We start from the raw sequence: 19,346 nt of genomic DNA, 5'->3' as shown, positions 1-19,346 counted from the left end.
TTATCGAGGGCTGAATGACATAACAGTGAAGAATCGTTATCCGCTTCCTCTTATGTCTTCAGCCTTCGAAATCCTGCAGGGAGCCAGGTTTTTCACTAAGTTGGACCTTCGTAACGCTTACCATCTCGTGCGCATCAGGGAGGGGGACGAGTGGAAGACGGCGTTTAACACTCCGTTAGGGCACTTTGAATACCGGGTTCTTCCTTTCGGCCTCGCTAACGCTCCAGCTGTCTTTCAGGCATTAGTCAATGATGTCCTGAGAGACATGCTGAACATCTTTGTTTTCGTTTACCTTGACGATATCCTGATTTTTTCACCGTCACTCCAGATTCATGTTCAGCACGTTCGACGTGTCCTCCAGCGCCTTTTAGAGAATTGTCTTTTTGTGAAGGCTGAGAAGTGCACTTTTCATGCCTCCTCCGTCACATTTCTCGGTTCTGTTATTTCCGCTGAAGGCATTAAGATGGATCCCGCTAAGGTCCAAGCTGTCATTGATTGGCCCGCCCCTAAGTCACGCATCGAGCTGCAGCGCTTTCTCGGCTTCGCGAACTTCTATCGTCGTTTCATCCGTAATTTCGGTCAGGTGGCAGCTCCTCTCACAGCCCTTACTTCTGTCAAGACGTGCTTTAAGTGGTCCGTTTCCGCCCAGGGAGCTTTTGATCTCCTCAAGAATCGTTTTACATCCGCTCCTATCCTTGTTACACCTGACGTCTCTAGACAGTTCGTTGTCGAGGTTGACGCGTCAGAGGTGGGCGTGGGAGCCATTCTTTCTCAGCGCTCCCTCTCTGACGACAAGGTCCACCCATGCGCGTATTTTTCTCATCGCCTGTCGCCGTCGGAACGTAACTATGATGTGGGAAACCGCGAACTGCTCGCCATCCGGTTAGCCCTAGGCGAATGGCGACAGTGGTTGGAGGGGGCGACCGTTCCTTTTGTCGTTTGGACTGACCATAGGAACCTTGAGTACATCCGTTCTGCCAAACGACTTAATGCGCGTCAGGCGCGTTGGGCGCTGTTTTTCGCTCGTTTCGAGTTCGTGATTTCTTATCGTCCGGGCTCTAAGAACACCAAGCCTGATGCTTTATCTCGTCTCTTCAGTTCTTCAGTAGCCTCCACTGACCCCGAGGGGATTCTCCCTGAGGGGCGTGTTGTCGGGTTGACTGTCTGGGGAATTGAGAGGCAGGTAAAGCAAGCGCTCACTCACACTCCGTCGCCGCGCGCTTGTCCTAGGAACCTTCTTTTCGTTCCCGTTCCTACTCGTCTGGCCGTTCTTCAGTGGGCTCACTCTGCCAAGTTAGCCGGCCACCCTGGCGTTCGGGGTACGCTTGCTTCCATTCGCCAGCGTTTTTGGTGGCCCACCCGGGAGCATGACACGCGTCGTTTCGTGGCTGCTTGTTCGGTCTGCGCGCAGACTAAGTCCGGTAACTCTCCTCCTGCCGGCCGTCTCAGGCCGCTTCCCATTCCCTCTCGACCGTGGTCTCACATCGCCTTAGATTTTGTCACCGGACTGCCTTCGTCAGCGGGGAAGACTGTTATTCTTACGGTTGTCGATAGGTTCTCTAAGGCGGCTCATTTCATTCCCCTTGCTAAGCTTCCTTCTGCTAAAGAGACGGCACAAATCATCATCGAGAATGTTTTCAGAATTCATGGCCTTCCGTCAGACGTCGTTTCGGACAGAGGTCCGCAATTCACGTCTCAATTTTGGAGGGAGTTTTGCCGTTTGATTGGGGCTTCCGTCAGTCTCTCTTCCGGCTTTCACCCCCAGTCTAACGGTCAAGCAGAACGGGCCAATCAGACTATTGGTCGCATCTTACGCAGTCTTTCTTTTCGCAACCCTGCGTCTTGGTCAGAACAGCTCCCCTGGGCAGAATACGCCCACAACTCGCTTCCTTCGTCTGCGACCGGGCTATCTCCTTTTCAGAGTAGCCTCGGGTACCAGCCTCCGCTGTTCTCATCTCAGTTCGCCGAGTCCAGCGTCCCCTCCGCTCAGGCTTTTGTCCAACGTTGCGAGCGCACCTGGAAGAGGGTCAGGTCTGCACTTTGCCGTTATAGGACGCAGACTGTGAGGTCTGCTAATAAGCGTAGAACTAAGAGTCCTAGATATTGTCGCGGTCAGAGAGTTTGGCTCTCCACTCAGAACCTTCCCCTTAAGACGGCTTCTCGCAAGTTGACCCCGCGGTTCATTGGTCCGTTCCGTATTTCTCGGGTCATTAATCCTGTCGCAGTTCGACTTCTTCTTCCGCGATACCTTCGTCGCGTCCACCCGGTCTTCCATGTCTCCTGTATCAAGCCCGTTCTTCGCGCCCCCGCTCGTCTTCCCCCCCCCCCCCCCCCCCATCCTTGTCGAGGGCGCACCCATCTACAGGGTCCGCAGGATTTTGGACATGCGTCCTCGGGGCCGTGGTCACCAGTACCTCGTAGATTGGGAGGGGTACGGTCCTGAGGAGAGGAGTTGGGTTCCCTCTCGGGACGTGCTGGACCGTGCGCTGATCGAGGATTTCCTCCGTTGCCGCCAGGTTTCCTCCTCGAGTGCGCCAGGAGGCGCTCGGTGAGTGGGGGGGTACTGTCATGTATTGTCATGTTGTGTGTTTCTGTCCTTTCCCTTCACCCTGTCTCCCTCTGCTGGTCGTTGTTAGGTTACCTTTTCTCCCCCTCTTTCCCCCAGCTGTGCCTTGTCTCCTCCTAACTACCTCATCCACCCCTTTTCCCACCTGTTCCCTTTTTCCCTCTGATTAGGTCCCTATATCTCTCTCTGTTTCTGCTCCTGTCTTTGTCGGATTCTTGTTTGTTGTGTTTCATGCCTGAACCAGACTATCGTCATGTTCGCTGTAACCTTGTCCTGTCCTGTCGGAATCTGCCGGTCTATCTGAGCCTACCTATGTTTGGTTATTAAAGAAGCTCTGTTTAAGTTAATTCGCTTTTGGGTCCTCATTCACTCACCGTAACATTTTGTATGTGACGAAGCAGTTTAGACCCGTAGGCCACAGGATATTCATGTTTGTGTTGGATTACATTGCTCACTCTCCATCCCTTTAACAAACTCCAACTCCTGGCAGAACCAGAAAGTCTCTCCCCCTCCTACAAACCTTCTAAAACTTAAGAGTTTCTGTTTCTGTCTGTATGAGAGTGAACAACAGTCCAAATGGCTCAACAGGGAATTCTGCTGGACCAGTTCTGTTGTTCTGTCTATCTGGATCTACTGAAGGCTATCCCCTGTGGGCACAGTTACTGTAGGAGCTGTATTGAGGGCTGATGGGATCAGGATGATCCGAAGGAGGTCTGCAGCTGACCTCAGTGGAGACAGACTTATTGAAGAAGACAGGACTCCAAGCTGCTCCGTGCTATGCTGGACCTGAAGATGTGGCATGCGATTTCTGCCTTTCCCACCCTTACACCCTTCACAATAGAATGAATTGAGCTTTTAACGTGGCACACCTGTTAATTGAAATGCATTCCAGATGACTGCCTCATGAAGCTGTTTGAAAGAATGCCAAGCGTGTGCAAAGCTGTCATCAAGGAAAAGGGTGGCTACTTTGAAGAATCTAAATTATATTTTGATTTGTTTAACACTTTTTTGGTTACCACATGATTCCATATGTGTTATTTCCTAGTTTTCATGCCTTCACTATTCTTCTACAATGTAGACAATGGTAGAAATAAAGAAAAACCCTTGAATGAGTAGGTGTGTCCAAACTTTTGACTGGTACTGTACATAGGGCAGCAGTCTCTAAGTTAGAGAGTAGTGTACCGGGTGGTAGCCGGTGTTGTGCCGAAAAGCTCCCCCTGCCAGAATCCCCCCCCCCCCCCCCCGTGTGAACGTGCACACACTCAATTCTTCATTGCTGCGACTTGCTGGCTAGTTGAGATTTCTGATCACGTTAGGCTGCGTTTCATTTGATTTTTTATGACGGTGTGATCGCAGGGGAGGCACTAGTAATGTCTGCAGTTTTTGGTTTGGCTATTTGTTTCAGGTGTATTAGTCTATAAATAAATCTCTTTGCCAAAAATCGTCATCTCTCCCATGTCTTATTCGACTAGTAGTTGTTCTGAAATGTTTATTGCTTGCCTACATTTTACTCCCTCCTCTATGTTTAATATAACACACATACATTAATTATTAAGTTCAGTTGCCCATCCTGATGTGAAGTTTGTTCTATGGAAAGTATTTGACTCTGATGTGTGCCACAGAGAGTATTTGACTCTAGCCACAAAATTAAGGAAATTAGGAGGTAGGAGGGAGAATTTTGACAGGGAAGAAAATAGCCTTGCCGTAATCCCCCCCCCCCCCCCCCCCCCCCCCCTTCTAATTTCCTTAATTTTGGCAGGCTAGAGTCAAATACTTTCTGTGGCACACACTACTGGTCAGCATGAGCTACTGAAATGATTGTGAAGTGTGCCAGGTCTTGCAGTCCCAAAATAGAAGAGGGGGGGGCTCACTAATCATTTTTGTATAAAACTTATATTTATAAAACTGTCACAATTATTAAATTAATCATATTCTGACCCAAGACATTTATTATTTGCATAATTGGTATATTTGGTTGGTAGATCTGGTTGGTCCCACACTGGCCTTTGCTGGATAATATTCAATAAATTTGATGAAACAATACATGGTTGGAGAACAAAACTGCACTCACACTGGCTGCCCTCAGGTTTCCTTTGGAGTATGTGCTTTATCATTCCTGAACTGTACATATCATTACTTTGCTTAAATATTTTCTCTGTACTGTATCACTCCTGTACTGTACATGACATTACTTCTGCCTATATATTTTCCCAGGGAAGAGAAAACACATTGCGAGCACAACCAGCGAATACCTGAGGAAGACCGAGGCCTCATACCTGGAGACACTTGCAACCCAGCGACTTCAATCAGCCGCGTGGAGATGAGGCAGCAGCCAGTGCCGCAGACAGGGAAGTTGAGATGGCCCAGACATCCTTGTTTAACAATAGCCTCATAGCTGCATTTGGAGAGTGTGCCCAAGCCATAAAAGGGAGTCAGACCCCAGCAGCATACATGTCACTACTACCAAAAGCATTGTGAATGCGACTTTCAATTATTGTTAGTTGAATTTAGCCTACCGTTAAACAAATAAAATACTTTAAATTGTGCAGATTTTGGAGCAATACACTTCTTAATGATGTCACTTGTTAAATCCACTTCAATAATATGTAGATGAAGGGGAGGAAACAGGTTAAAAAAGTATTTTTAAGCATGAGACAATTTTTTGTTGTAGATTTAACTAGGCAAGTCAGTTAAGAACAAATTCTTATTTACAATGACAGCCTACTGTGGAACAGTGGGTTAACTGCCTTGTTCAGGAGCAGAACTACAGATTTTTACCTTGTCAGCTCAGGGATTTGATCCAGCTACCTTTCAGTTACTACCCCAACATGCTAACCACTAGGCTACTTGCCTAGTGGATTGTGTATGTGTACCATTCAGAGGGTGAATGGGCAAGACAAAATATTGAAGTCCCTTTGAACGTGGGTATGGTAGTAGGTGCCAGGTTTGTTTCAAGAACTGCAACGTTGCTGGGTTTTTCACGCTCAACAGTTTCCCATGTGTTTCAAGAATGGTCTAACACCCACAGGACATCCAGCAAATGTGACAACAAAAAAAGTATTGATACAAGTGGGGGTAAGATAAATTAACTTATTTAAAGTTGTGATCAAAACATCTTGAAGCATAGACTCCTATTGGTCAGGCCAACGTTGACACAGTCCTTACCATAGGAGCTTCCTGCTTAAGTTTCTGCCTATAGGCGGGGTTGAGCAGAATGTAGACGTGATCTGATTAGCAGAAGGAAGGGCCGAGAAGGGCCTTGTAGCTGTCCCGGGAAGGCGAGTAGCAATGAGCTAGGGTCCGTATTGTGCATGTAGCACAGGAGATGTGTTGATAGAATTTAATTTCGGTAGCAATTTCCTCAGATTCCCTTTATTAAAGTCCACAGCTACAATAAATGCATCCTCAGGATATGCTGTTTCCAGTTTGCATATAGTACAGTCTAGTTCATTGAGAGCAGTTGCAGTGTCAACTTTCCAAAGGTGGGTCTATTGTCAATTCCAGGTAAGTCTCTAAGAGCTTTGCACAACTGGATTGTACAATATTTGCACATTATTATTTTTTATAATTCTTCAAGCACTGTGAAGTTGGTTGTTGATCATTGCTAGAAAGCTATTTAAGTCTTGCCATACATTTTTAAGCCGATTTAAGTCAAAACATTCAACGTCGTCTTGGTAAGCAACTCCAGTGTATATTTGGCCTTGTGTTTAAGGTTATTGTTCTGCTGAAAGGTGAATTTGTCTCCCAGTGTCTGTTGGAAAGAAGACTATACCAGGTTTCCCTTTAGGATTTTGCCTGTGCTTCGTTTCTTTTTATAATAAAAAAAACTTTCTAGTCCTTGCCGATGACAAGCATACCCAAAACATGATTTTTTAATTGAACCTTTATTTAACTAGGCAAGTCAGTTAAGAACACATTTTTTTATTTACAATGGCAGCCTACCAAAAGGTAAAAAGCCTCCTGCAGGGATGGGGGCTGGGATTAAAAATAAGTTTAATTAAAATGATGCAGCCACCACCATGCTTGAAAATATGAAGAGTGGTACTCAGTGACGTGTTGTGTTGGATTTTCCCTAAACATAACACTTTGTATTCAGGACATAAAGTTAATTTCTTTGCCAAACGTTTTGCAGTTTTACTTTAGTTCCTTATTGCAAACAGGATGCATATTTTGGAATATTTTGTATTCCTTACAGGATTCCTTCTTTTCACTCTGTCATTTAGGTTAGTATTGTGGCGTAACTACAATATTGTTGATCCATCCTCAGTTTTCTCCAATCACAGCCACTAAACTCTGAAACTGTTTCAAAGTCACCATTGGCCTCATGGTGAAATCTCTGAGCGGTTTCCCTCCTCTCCAGCAACTGAGTTAGGAAGGACACCTCTATTTTTGTAGTGACTGGGTGTATTGATACATCATCCAAAGTACAGTTAAGAACTTCACCTACTTTTTTTTTTTTTTTTACCCATCTACCAATAGGTGCCCTTCTTGCAAGGCATTGGGGGAAAAAACATGGTCTTTGTGGTTGAATCTGGGTTTACCTTACAGGTAATTGTATGTGTTGGGACAGTCATTTAAAAAAATCATGTTAAACACTATTATTGCACACAGAGTAAGTCCATGCAAATTATCATGTGACTTGTTAACACATTTTTATTCCTGACTTAGCCTTGCCATAATAAAGGTGTTATACTTATTGACTCAAGACATTTCAGCTTTTAATTTTTTATTAATTTGTAAAAATGTCACACATTATTCCACTTTGACATTATGGGGTATTTTGTGTAGGCCAGTGACACAATCTCAATTTAATCCATTTTAAATTCAGGCTGTAACACAACAAAATGTGGAAAAAGTTATGGGGTGTGAATACTTTCTGAAAGCACTGTATGTAAATACACCCACATTACTAAAAGCACTTAGGGCTGTCTGGGCTCCCAGTTAGAGAGGGACTACACTCAGACAAAAAAGGGTTCTAACTAGAACCATAAAGGGTTCTTTGACTTGTTTCCGTTGGACCTTTTATGAATCTAGGCCTTTTTATGATTAGAGCGGTAGAACCCTGTATTAATAGTGTGCAGAACTCAAATATAAAATGTATTTTGATTTGTTTAACACTTTTTTTGGTTACTACATAATTCCATATGTGTTATTTCATAGTTTTGATGTCTTCAATACTATTCTATAATGTAGAAAATGGTACAAATAAAGAAAACCCCTGAAATGAGTAGGTGTGTCCAAACGTTTGACTGGTACTATATGTAGGCTTATAAATGTGCCCATTTGTGGATCTGATAGTATTTCTGATCGACTTAACTCACCACCACTAATGGGCTGTGGAACTTCTCAAGGTATTTTCTTCTTCACCTCAAACAAAAAGTAAATTAAATCTGTTTTTACATCCATTGAGAATGACAATAGTTCCTCAATGTAGCATTATTATTATTTTTTTTAATCTTTCCAGCTCTCTCCCTTTTGATAACCACTGGGCATGAAAGGGGAAGGAAAATATTACTTTTTATCCCATGCGCAAATAGCCTACATTTGTGTCTGTCCGGAGCTCCATTTCTTTCTTTTTTTTGTGTGAATTTTACCTCTTTTTCGTGGTATCCAATTGTTTTTAGTAGCTACCATCTTGTCTCATCACTACAACTCCCATACAGGCTCGGGAGAGACGAAGTTTGAAAGTCATGCGTCCTCCGATACACAACCCAACCAAGCCGCACTGCTTCTTAACACAGCGCCATCCAACCCGATACAGGTTGAGCACCAATACGTTTTATCTAAAATTTCTCTTAATTATTTATCTTCATGTGACAAGGATTGAAAAGGATTTGCCAGTAGCTTTCTAGCTAAGATTTTGAAAGTACGATGTTGACATGGTCAGTCCAATCAAAGCTATTGTAGATATAATGTGATTTGACGTCATTTTATCTGTGGCCAATGACCTTGAGCCATCTTGGATGGGCACTTCTAATTTAACTCTATGGCAGCACCCAAGAGGCAAGCTCTCCCCGTAGATTTTGTGGTGACGTAGTGTCTCCATGAGTGACAGAACACTGAGCCAATCAAGGCGCAACTAGAGAACATTACCAACCCCTACACTACGTATTTTCCGCTGGCTGCCCCACCTCCACAGAAAGCACTGAGCTAGGATGAAACACCTGCATTTTGGAGCTGCCTTACTCAAGGAAGCAAAAGAGACCAAGTTGTATGCGGCTTTATTAACCTTAATGATTTATTTTACATTGTTTGCTAACTGATATGTGACACATACTACCAAAATAACATGCAAAACAGGCTAAATAAATAAATACTAGGTGGGGCTCCAAAGTCTGCCCCACAGGCCCTGAATGACGGGTCGCCACTGGCATGAGACAAAGGAATGTGTAGCATTGGGGAAAGCAGTGGTATGTGTTAATTGTAGGTAGGCTGGACAATAGAACGAGTCAAAAATTCACACAAGGCTGAAAAACAGGAGTCAAAAATTCACACAAGGCTGAAAAACAGCAAAAGAACGTAGGCTGAGCTGGAACACTAGCGCGAGGCCATAGCAAATGAACTGAAACGAACCTTCGCTGAGCCTCTTCTGAGTGGAGTGATGCTTAGAATTCCATTTCGCCTAAATGGCACAGAAAAGTGTAGCCCTTTTTATTTTACCACTACAATCTGTTCTTAGGACGAAACAGAAAAAAATAATACTTGTGTAGAAAGTAAATGTCTGCGTAATGAGTAAGTAGGGAAAAAATGAAAACTTCTATTTATTTTCTAGTGATCGATGACAACCGTGCTCGCTGCCCAGATTTACATAATTACAAATGGTGTCCGACATGAAAAAAAATCTAAATATGCACATTGTGAGATATTTGGCGAAATAGACCGGCATGACTCTCCATAGGAAAACAATGGGCGGAGCTCAGGGTTCCAAGGGCAAAAGGTATTTTAGGGCTAGCATTTGATGACAACCGAGCTCGCTGCCCAGACTTACATCATTAGAAAGAGGAGATTCCCCTGATTAAAATATCTGACCTGAAAAAATCTAAATATACACATTGTGAGAAATTTGGCGAAATAGACAGACATGTCCGTGTAGAATTTCCCCATAGGGAAACAATGGGGCATCCTCAGAGTTCCAACAGTAATGTGTAATTTCTGATATTTGAAAGGCTAGCGTTTGATGACCACAGAGCTCGACATCAATTCTGAGTTATTTGGCGAAATACAGACATTGCCATTGTATTGGGGAAATAGGGATGTCTAAAAAGTGCAGTCTTTTATTTAACCAGCTCACTATTTATCTGCTACCATTTGCCTTTTTTGTGTTCAACATTTTGTAACTTCACTTTTCATTATTCACATGTCTAATTATCTGATATCATGGCAGGCAGGCAGGAAAGCAAATGCTCTTAAGATCTACCAGATTTATATATATCAATCTAATTTCCAGTGTCTGTGTCTAGGTTTATATCAAAGGTGAATCAAAAAGTTACTATATCCATTTTTGGATCCACATCCATTTTTTTAACCTATTAATTAATGATATCTACCCTTTGATTCAGAAAATATAACTTATAAATGCTAACTGTAAAGCCTCTAAACATGGTTGTAAGTGATAAAATGAACTAACAAATATTTTATATTGAGCAATTCTGAGTAATTACTACTTCAGTAAGAATTACTTTACACTTATTCGATGACCTCATATTGACACTTACGCCCCTATCTAAACCTACTGCCTTTGCTTACATTAGCCCTCAAATTCAACGGATAGGGACGTCCCAAGTATCCCGCATAGGAAGGACCAAAGGGCACCTCAACGGGAAATTTCCCGCCGGGAACCGTTGCTCGAATCGAAAATGATGCATTTCATTAGCATGCAATATAACCAATTTATATAGCAATACAACAAAACTTCCCCATGGAGTAAAATTGATGGTCGACCATATCCCGAGTAGCTTAGATATAGGGTTTTACAACCATCCAAAGATATCTGCAATCTATCATATAGTCAGGCGCCTCTTTCATTCTTAGCCAGACATATACAGGCATATTTATTAATGCTCATGGTTAGGAAGATTTGGTGCATTTCAATGTTCGGAAAACAACAAAGAACATGAACACCGGATAACACAATAAAACCTAAAAACAATATAAGGTTAAATAAAAAATCTGAGGCAAATCAGAAAATAAAAGCAAAGAAAATTCATAACATAAATAAACTATCTAAACCTGCCCTGAGTACCCTACCTCGTGTAATGAAACAAAAAACGCTGCAAAAAAAAAAAAAAAAAGCCTACCATTGCCGTGACAATTAAGATGACGCCGGTCACTGCTTTAAAGTGTGTGATTGGGTTGTGAGTGCCTCAGAAATAATATATTAGTCCTAAACTAAATGACAACATCGTTTTCATGCTCCAAAACCCGATTTGTTTCCTTAACTACATGTTTAGTGGTAGCATCCGGGGTAGAATGGAGCACACGGCAAACCTTACTTCATACCGATACTCCCTAACTCTGATGATCAGTTCCCGCATCCTCCTGATAAAGTCGTGAGGAGAATCGCCTTGAGCTACGTTGTTTACTCCAATATGTACAATCAATAGCAAATGGTACAACTGTTGATGTGTTGCTCGCTCCAGAGGTGTGCCAGGGTGCACCCAGCACTGAGCATCAGGCAATGCACGTTTCGAAGCATTCAATCTGCAAGGACACAAACACTGTGTCCTGTTGGGGAAAACATGAAGGTCATTCAAAAGGAACGGCTAGATTGAGATTACATAAAACAAATACTTGGCTACATACCTGCACCGGCTCCTCTGGAGACAACGCGTCAGCGCCAGGCCTCTCTAAAGCCAATAGGAACTTGGGGGGCGTATCTCTGGTTTTGCATTCTATAAATTGTTGGTTTGAAGTGTAACATTGCAGACAATGGACCTGATCGGACAGCTCAGAGCTTCTACTATTTTCTGTCCATAAAAACAAATGCATTGGTGGAAGAAGCAAGGAAGGAGGGTGTTGTCAAGCAAGGCATCCCCCGAGGCTAAATGCCCTAAGGTTTTTATCAGAACAGGCATAGATTGGTTTCACCTTTTTTCTTTTCCGACATGAGTTTGTTGTGTTTATTCAATTATAGCTCACAACTGTGCAGGGGGAGAGGGGTGGAGGCGCTAAGGAATGCATTCACATATATCTACACACTTTTATACACACATACATGTATTATTATTATTATTATTAATGTATATTTTATGTCAGTTTCAGCATTATGGACATGGGTGTATTTGTGGTCCATTTGGCCTGTCCCACAGCTTCCTTCAGTGATGGGTTGTGAGTGGCTCTGTTGATGAACTTCTGGCCAATGATTGACTGTCTATTGTTGATTGATGTGAGTCCAGATATGCTGTGAATGTGGTGATTGCTGATGTATCTTGGTTGTCTGTAAGCCATTTTTATTGCCATGTTTTGGATGATCTGTAGCCGATTCATCTGCTGTGGTGAAGCTGTTATCCAGGCTGGTAGGGCGTATCCAAAGAGATATTGGATGTAGCTGATGTAGACTTTCAGCACTGTCTGAGGTGAGGCTCCATGTTTTCTTCCACACAGCGTTTTTAGGTGGTTTAGTCTTTTTTGTCCCTCCCTCTCTATGTTCGCTATATGGATTATCCAGTGCATGTTCTTCTGGAAAGTGACTCCAAGGAATTTTGCTTATTTTTCTATTTTTATTGTTTCACCGTAGAGTTTGAGATCTGTGGGCTTCCTGTTTTTTTTGCTGGTGCTTCTTGTAAAGGGGACCCATTGAGTCTTTTGTGGGTTCAGTTTTACTCACCACATGTTAGACCATGTCTCAATCATTTCAATAGACTTCTGGAGTTTTTTTGCAGTAAGTTGAGGACATTTGGAGCTGGACCAGTAGCAGAGGTCATCGGCAAACTGTGAGACTTGGCCTATGGTGGGTGGAGGGTAATAAATATCTGATATGTAGAGTAGAAAAAGTAGTGGGCTTAGAACTGCCCCCTGTGGGACACCTGCTGTACGGCTACCCTATATACCCTACATTATGCAAAACGAATGCCACGGGCCAATCGGCTATTGACTACACACTATACCTGACAGCCCCCCAGCTTCCCCACCTCTTTGTTCTCACGGAAAAACTCCCGCACACACTTTTGTCTGGCCCTTTCCACACTGCTAATGCAAGACAAAGGACTGAAACAGCATTTTAACAGATTACTGTGAATTACTATGATGATTCATGTTAATTATCTATGTTCATGCTCATGTTTTGAAATGATACTTGATTAATATTTCAATAACTATTATCAATAATCCTGAACATTAATTCAGTCAACTGGTCGAGAAACATATTATCCCATTACGTTCATTGTCAAATTCATCAACCAACATGATCTAGCCACTCTGCCTTCTCACACAAGAAGCCAGCTCAACAAGCCAAGCCAAAAGCTTGTGCTGTCAGTTGCAGCGACCACCTCTGCCTTCTCGCGCAAGCAAAGGGCATGTTGAGGTAAATTTGTTATCTGCGAGGGTTGCATGATACAATGTTTTCGAGGGCTGTCTTTTGTGTTTTCTATTACGGTTCTATGAGATATTAAGATGTTTACATAATGCATGTATATGAGAGTTGAGGTTTGCGCATCTGACTAGTGATTATTTGGCCGGGGTTAAATAACTGCTTTTTTCTCTCTCTAAATTCAAAAGACCACCTATGCCTTTCGATGCGTGGAACGAATGTGGGTGGGGCTAGGTCTTCATAAGGGTGCTAATTTTAAGAAATTCACAAAAGCTCTTAGGAAGGCAGTGAGGCCGATACGTAAGCTTATTAAAAATCAGTGATACTATAAAGAGAGGTGGGCGGTTTTCTTTTTCCTTCGTTTTTTTCTCTCTCCCAAAACCAATAACGATATATGTATAACTGTAAAGTAATGAATGACCATTTTAGAAAATCATGGGACATACAGTCTTTTGTTGCATGCTATTTTATGTCAATCAAGGTTAGAGTTAGGTTTAGGGTTAGAAAAATGGTGACCATTACAGCTATATGTAACCGATGTGAAATGGCGGTGGTGCAGCGCTATAATAGCGTTTCAATCTGTGACGTCACTCGCTCTGAGACCTTGAAGTAGTTGTTCCCCTTGCTCTGCAAGGGCCGCAGCTTTTGTGGCGAGATGGGTATGCTTCGAGGGTGACTGGTGACTGTTGTCTGTGTGCAGAGGATCCCTGGTTCAGGCCCAGGTTGGGGCGAGGAGAGGGACTGAAGCAATACTGTTGTTACATTGTGTTACAAGTCAGGGTTGGGATTCAGGGTTAGGGCTAAAATAGGTTATACCTAGGGCTAGGGGTTAAGGTAAAAAAAAAACAGTATGGGTTTATAGCGCTCTTGCTCCGCCCTGTGGCCTTCTGTGGGTACTACATAACTCATTCGTGACATTTGCTAGGTAGCAACTACGTCAGATCTACAGATCAAGGAACTGGACCTGTCCATTTGGTTTGCAACTCAGTGAACCTGTGCAGCATTCGCTCAATTTGATGCCTACGAACAAACATATTTCGGTGCATATCAAATTATCCAGCAGCCATTTATAAACAACAAATCGTAAAAAACCTCGGTCTTAATTTAAAAATGTATTCGGGAGAACAGGGACATTCAGGTTTACACCTTTTTCTGAAAAAAATATGTTTAACCATGACCATAAAATGTTTGATGGCTTTGCGCCAGCCATCGATAAAGCTGTGGGTCACAATAACGTGTTCCCAGGCGAAAAATGGGCGTGCAATAAACTCGTTTTTATCAGAAAAAAAAGCGTTGTTAAAAATCTCATGTGTCCAGCCTATTGTAGGGGTGCCCATGGGGCTGGGAATCAGAAATGTCCGGTTCGAGAGAGGCAGGTTTAGGTTTCCAGTGTTAGAGTAGTGCATCAATTGTCGTATGCTGCAGTATAAGGGCGTTATACACCAGTTTCGTAGGTGGCAGAAATGCAACATTTATTGGATGCCAACCGCTGTGAAACCAATTCGAAGAAGAAGTATGTGACGTCAGCTCTATGTTGCTTCCGGGTTTGCTTTATTTTCCCTGACGTTCAGGTAGATTCTTTGTTGTTTTGAGTTATTGGATATTTATTTCAAAATGAACCGTATTTTCGGCCGAGGAAAACCGAAGGGACCACCACCAAATCTCACAGACTGCATAGGGAATGTAAGTATATATGGAAATAACTTACAGAGTAGTGTCAATGACAAACAAAATAAGTTGGCTTGCTGGCTAGCTAGCTAACTAACTGAATGGCAGCTGATTGTTCTAGCAACAATGGGAGAAAGTTGTGACAGCCCATTGAAGACCTATAGCTCATAAAATACTCTTTAGCTACTTAATGTTATCGTGAAAGTTAGTTTGATTAGCGTTTTAACATTAGCGTTTTTTAGTGTCCAAGTGACTTAGCTAGCTAATTAGCTAGATGACCAATCGTCAATAGGGAGTTCAGTAGGGTGATGCTGGTTTCTAATGTACGGTAAAAAAGTGCTGCTCCAACCAGTTTTATGTTTGACCAAATCAGGTGTTAAGCTAGTGCTATTGACAATAAAAATTGATTGAAGGAAAATATAACATTGTTTAAAAAAAAAAAAAAAATCTTTATAATTACCAATACATGTATTCAAATAACTTTTTCTGTTACCAACATACAAAGATTTGACTCTTACAAGATCATTGAAATATGAAAACAGTCTACATGGTTAACTTGTGCCCGTTCTTTCTCTCTTAATAAGGTTGACTCGCGAGCGGAATCTATTGACAAGAAGATTGCCAGACTAGATGTTGAACTGGTCAAGTACAAGGATCAGATGAAGAAGATGAGAGATGGCCCTTCAAAAGTAAAATTTAATCCTACCCTGAGTGAAGCAGATGATGAGCTGTGATAGTAGACAGATATGTTTACCTAAGTCATTCTATTACACGTGTAGGCTAATGCTGTTCTTGAACAAAACAATACAGAAGTATGGCCCCACTTGTTCTCAGCAGTATCTAGCTAGGTCTGATGTCACGTGAATTGTTTCCTGTTAATGTTTTCATCAGAACATGGTCAAGCAGAAGGCGATGAGGGTACTGAAGCAGAAAAGAATGTGAGTAACTTATGAAGGGAGTCTGTCAACGCACCAATAACCTCAAATCAATCAGGACACATATCACATTAACCTAATGAACCACATCAAGTAGCAGTAAACCGTCATGATATGAGCGCATAAAAACATCTGTATTGATCATTTCAATCTTGTTTTTCAGGTACGAGGGCCAGAGAGACAACCTCACACAGCAGTCTTTCAACATGGAACAGGCTAACTACACAATCCAAACTCTCAAAGACACAAAAACAACAGTAAGGGGCCACAGTAATGTACTGATTGTAGCACCTAGTCACAATTTACTGTAGTTGTTATGCCAGGCTGTTCTCTGGGTTAAAAATCTCAGATTTTGCATTATAGGTTGATGCCATGAAAATTGGAGCCAAAGAGATGAAGGCGGCCTACAAGAACGTGAAGATCGATCAGATTGAGGTATTTGTCTTTTTCGATTCCTGATACACTACAACACCTTTTGGTGGTCTAACGTAGAAGTGCAGTAGTTTTACTACAGACTCTTGTCTTGAAAGACTCAACATATTTCAGCCATCTGATCTGGGTCATAATTCATCCAGGTAACGTGAATGGCCTATTGTGATTGAGAGATGTTTGGGTTAAGAGTTCCATGTTTTCCTGATGCAGGATCTCCAAGACCAGCTGGAGGACATGATGGAGGACGCCAACGAGGTGCAGGAGGCGATGAGCAGAAGCTACGGGACGCCAGAGATCGATGATGATGACCTGGAAGCAGGTCAGTGCTGTAAGAGTATGACACAGCCACAAGGGAGACAGTACACGGTTGGTGTTGCTCCAGTACAGGATAGGTCTATATTAGAACATTGCTGTAGGTCAATATTTCATCATTTCCCACCGCACTACAGAGTTTTGTTTTTTATTTTATTTTGCCTTTTATTTAACCAGGTAGGCTAGTTGAGAACAAGTTCTCATTTACAACTGCAACCTGGCCAAGGTAAAGTGCTGTTTACTTCAGCACAGTGATACAACAGCAGTCAGTGCAGTCCTTATGTCAATAGACTGCATGTAATAACTGCGCATCAATGGCTGTGTGCGTGTGATCCCAGAGCTGGATGCCCTGGGAGATGAGCTCCTGCTTGATGATGACAGCTCCTACCTGGATGAGGCCAGCACTGCCCCCTCCATCCCAGAGGGAATACCCAGTGACAGGGCACCAAACCGGGTAAATCTCTCTCTCTCTCTGACCACTGTATTCATGTTTACCCAGTTTAGTCTTGAATAATTCACTGGGGCATTGTGTTAAAAATCAATCACAACTGACACTGTTTCGTCAATACAGAAGACGGATGCATTGTTCGAAGGGTTCATTTTTGTTTTTAGGACATTACATTGGATGAAGACACATTCTGCACCCATTTAGATATAACTGGAGTTTCCTACAAAATTGTCATTTATTGTCTGTTTTACAGGATGGAGTTCTGGTGGATGAATTTGGCCTGCCACAGATCCCTGCTACATAATAGCAGGCAGAAACCAATGGCAACACTCCCAACTCTTTTTTGTTGTTGTTTGTTTTTAATGTATAGCCTTTTTACAACATATACACTGAGTATACCAAATATTAGGAACACCTTCCTAATATTGAATTGCGTGCCCCCTCCACATACCCAATCCCCCCCCCCCCCCCAAAATAAATCATTCTTCAACCTCTCCTCCCTGGATTCACCATGAAAGAGGCTGCTTTGTATACTCAGTGTATATCCGACTGACATGCATTGCATGGTGGTGGACAGAGAAAAACAACTTGCCTTAATTAGGTTACCTTGATTGAATAACTGATAATGTCAAAAATATAAATCAAACATTGATAGTGATGCTTGGCTATGTTCAAAATTATTGTTCTTTGTATGAACACATGTACTTTTTTCCCCCTCCAAGGTGATTCTTGGTATTTAGATGTTCTAACTTTCTACTGCAGCACTGTATTGCCAACTACCAATAAATATACATGTATTATATATTTCAAATTGTGGTGGTCCATCATGGTGGATTATAGAGAAGACTAAGTAATTTCACTATACAATAGAACACTAGTAGTGTGTAGAATTACAATTACTCAAAAGCTATAAATACATGATTTCTTGACTTTCTGCTTTCTCTTCAGGTAGAAATGTTGGACAATGTGGCACTTTGAGATGAGAAAAACAGTGCCCAAACTGTATAGCGCACAGTGTTATAGTTGTATGACAGCAACAAAGGCCTTCTTTGAACCTGTAGCTGAGGGGAAAGATATTCTTGTGAAGATGTTCAACAACCTCTGTCTTGTTCCGAAGCTTCTCAAATTCATAGTAAGAAATCTACAAAAACAGACTTCTATTAGTTACAGATGGAGCACTGAGAGCAAAGAGTAGATCCAAATGAATACAGACTTGCTCTTTTTTGAAAGAGTAGATGCCTAGAGACAGGCAGAACACGAGCAAAGGGGCTGAAATCAGAATTTACAGCAGACAGAACACTCAAAAAGATCAAATCATCAGTGAAATGGGGTATTGAGGGTTGCAGCATGCATTTCCGACCTGAACAACTTCATATCCCAGAAGCCTCATGGCCTCTTTTCCCAGCAACTGTCTTGTGTTCACAGTAAACCTCTTGTGGCTATCCTGTAAGGACACAACAAAATAACAGAGCGCATGGGCCTGAATAAAATAGCTATAGTAGAACAATTGTATCACCTATAGTGCATTCGGAAAGTATTCAGGCCCCTTGACTTTTCCACATTTTGTTACGTTACAGCCTTATTCTAAAATGGATGAAATTATTTTCTCATCAATCTACACACAGTACCCCATAATGACAAAGTAAAAACACGTTCAGATTTCTTTGCAAATATAAAAAAAATATACAGTGCCTTGCGAAAGTATTCGGCCCCCTTGAACTTTGCGACCTTTTGCCACATTTCAGGCTTCAAACATAAAGATATAAAACTGTATTTTTTTGTGAAGAATCAACAACAAGTGGGACACAATCATGAAGTGGAACGACATTTATTGGGTATTTCAAACTTTTTTAACAAATCAAAAACTGAAAAATTGGGCGTGCAAAATTATTCAGCCCCTTTACTTTCAGTGCAGCGAACTCTCTCCAGAAGTTCAGTGAGGATCTCTGAATGATCCAATGTTGACCTAAATGACTAATGATGATAAATACAATCCACCTGTGTGTAATCAAGTCTCCGTATAAATGCACCTGCACTGTGATAGTCTCAGAGGTCCGTTAAAAGCGCAGAGAGCATCATGAAGAACAAGGAACACACCAGGCAGGTCCGAGATACTGTTGTGAAGAAGTTTAAAGCCGGATTTGGATACAAAAAGATTTCCCAAGCTTTAAACATCCCAAGGAGCACTGTGCTAGCGATAATATTGAAATGGAAGGAGTATCAGACCACTGCAAATCTACCAAGACCTGGCCGTCCCTCTAAACTTTCAGCTCATACAAGGAGAAGACTGATCAGAGATGCAGCCAAGAGGCCCATGATCACTCTGGATGAACTGCAGAGATCTACAGCTGAGGTGGGAGACTCTGTCCATAGGACAACAATCAGTCGTATATTGCACAAATCTGGCCTTTATGGAAGAGTGGCAAGAAGAAAGCCATTTCTTAAAGATATCCATAA

The 19,346-nt window shown here is 42.3% G+C and overlaps 2 protein-coding genes across 2 annotated transcripts in view; both read left to right on the top strand.

Annotated features, from left to right (window-relative positions):
* The window catches only part of LOC110535629 (delta-type opioid receptor-like), a 36,593-nt gene extending 31,484 nt beyond the window's left edge, over positions 1-5,109 (top strand). The window contains exon 5 of the transcript XR_016484460.1: positions 4,781-5,109. The gene's annotated coding sequence lies outside the window, so the exon portion shown is untranslated. The remainder of the gene's footprint in view (positions 1-4,780) is intronic.
* Positions 5,110-14,302: 9,193 nt separating this feature from the next.
* Positions 14,303-17,693, top strand: LOC110535627 (charged multivesicular body protein 5). The gene is made up of 8 exons (XM_036935361.2): positions 14,303-14,777; positions 15,347-15,451; positions 15,654-15,700; positions 15,861-15,954; positions 16,061-16,132; positions 16,340-16,448; positions 16,780-16,895; positions 17,143-17,693. Exons 1-8 carry the CDS (start codon positions 14,709-14,711, stop codon positions 17,191-17,193), a joined length of 663 nt encoding a protein of 220 aa, XP_036791256.1. The 5' UTR covers positions 14,303-14,708; the 3' UTR covers positions 17,194-17,693.
* The last annotated feature ends 1,653 nt before the right edge of the window (positions 17,694-19,346 follow it).

The sequence above is a fragment of the Oncorhynchus mykiss genome, chromosome 11 (genome assembly GCF_057628025.1).
Source record: "Oncorhynchus mykiss isolate SJ-2025 chromosome 11, ASM5762802v1, whole genome shotgun sequence".
Lineage (NCBI taxonomy): Eukaryota > Metazoa > Chordata > Actinopteri > Salmoniformes > Salmonidae > Oncorhynchus > Oncorhynchus mykiss.
Note: the sequence above shows the minus strand (reverse complement) of the source record. Positions and strands in the feature narration are given on the sequence as shown.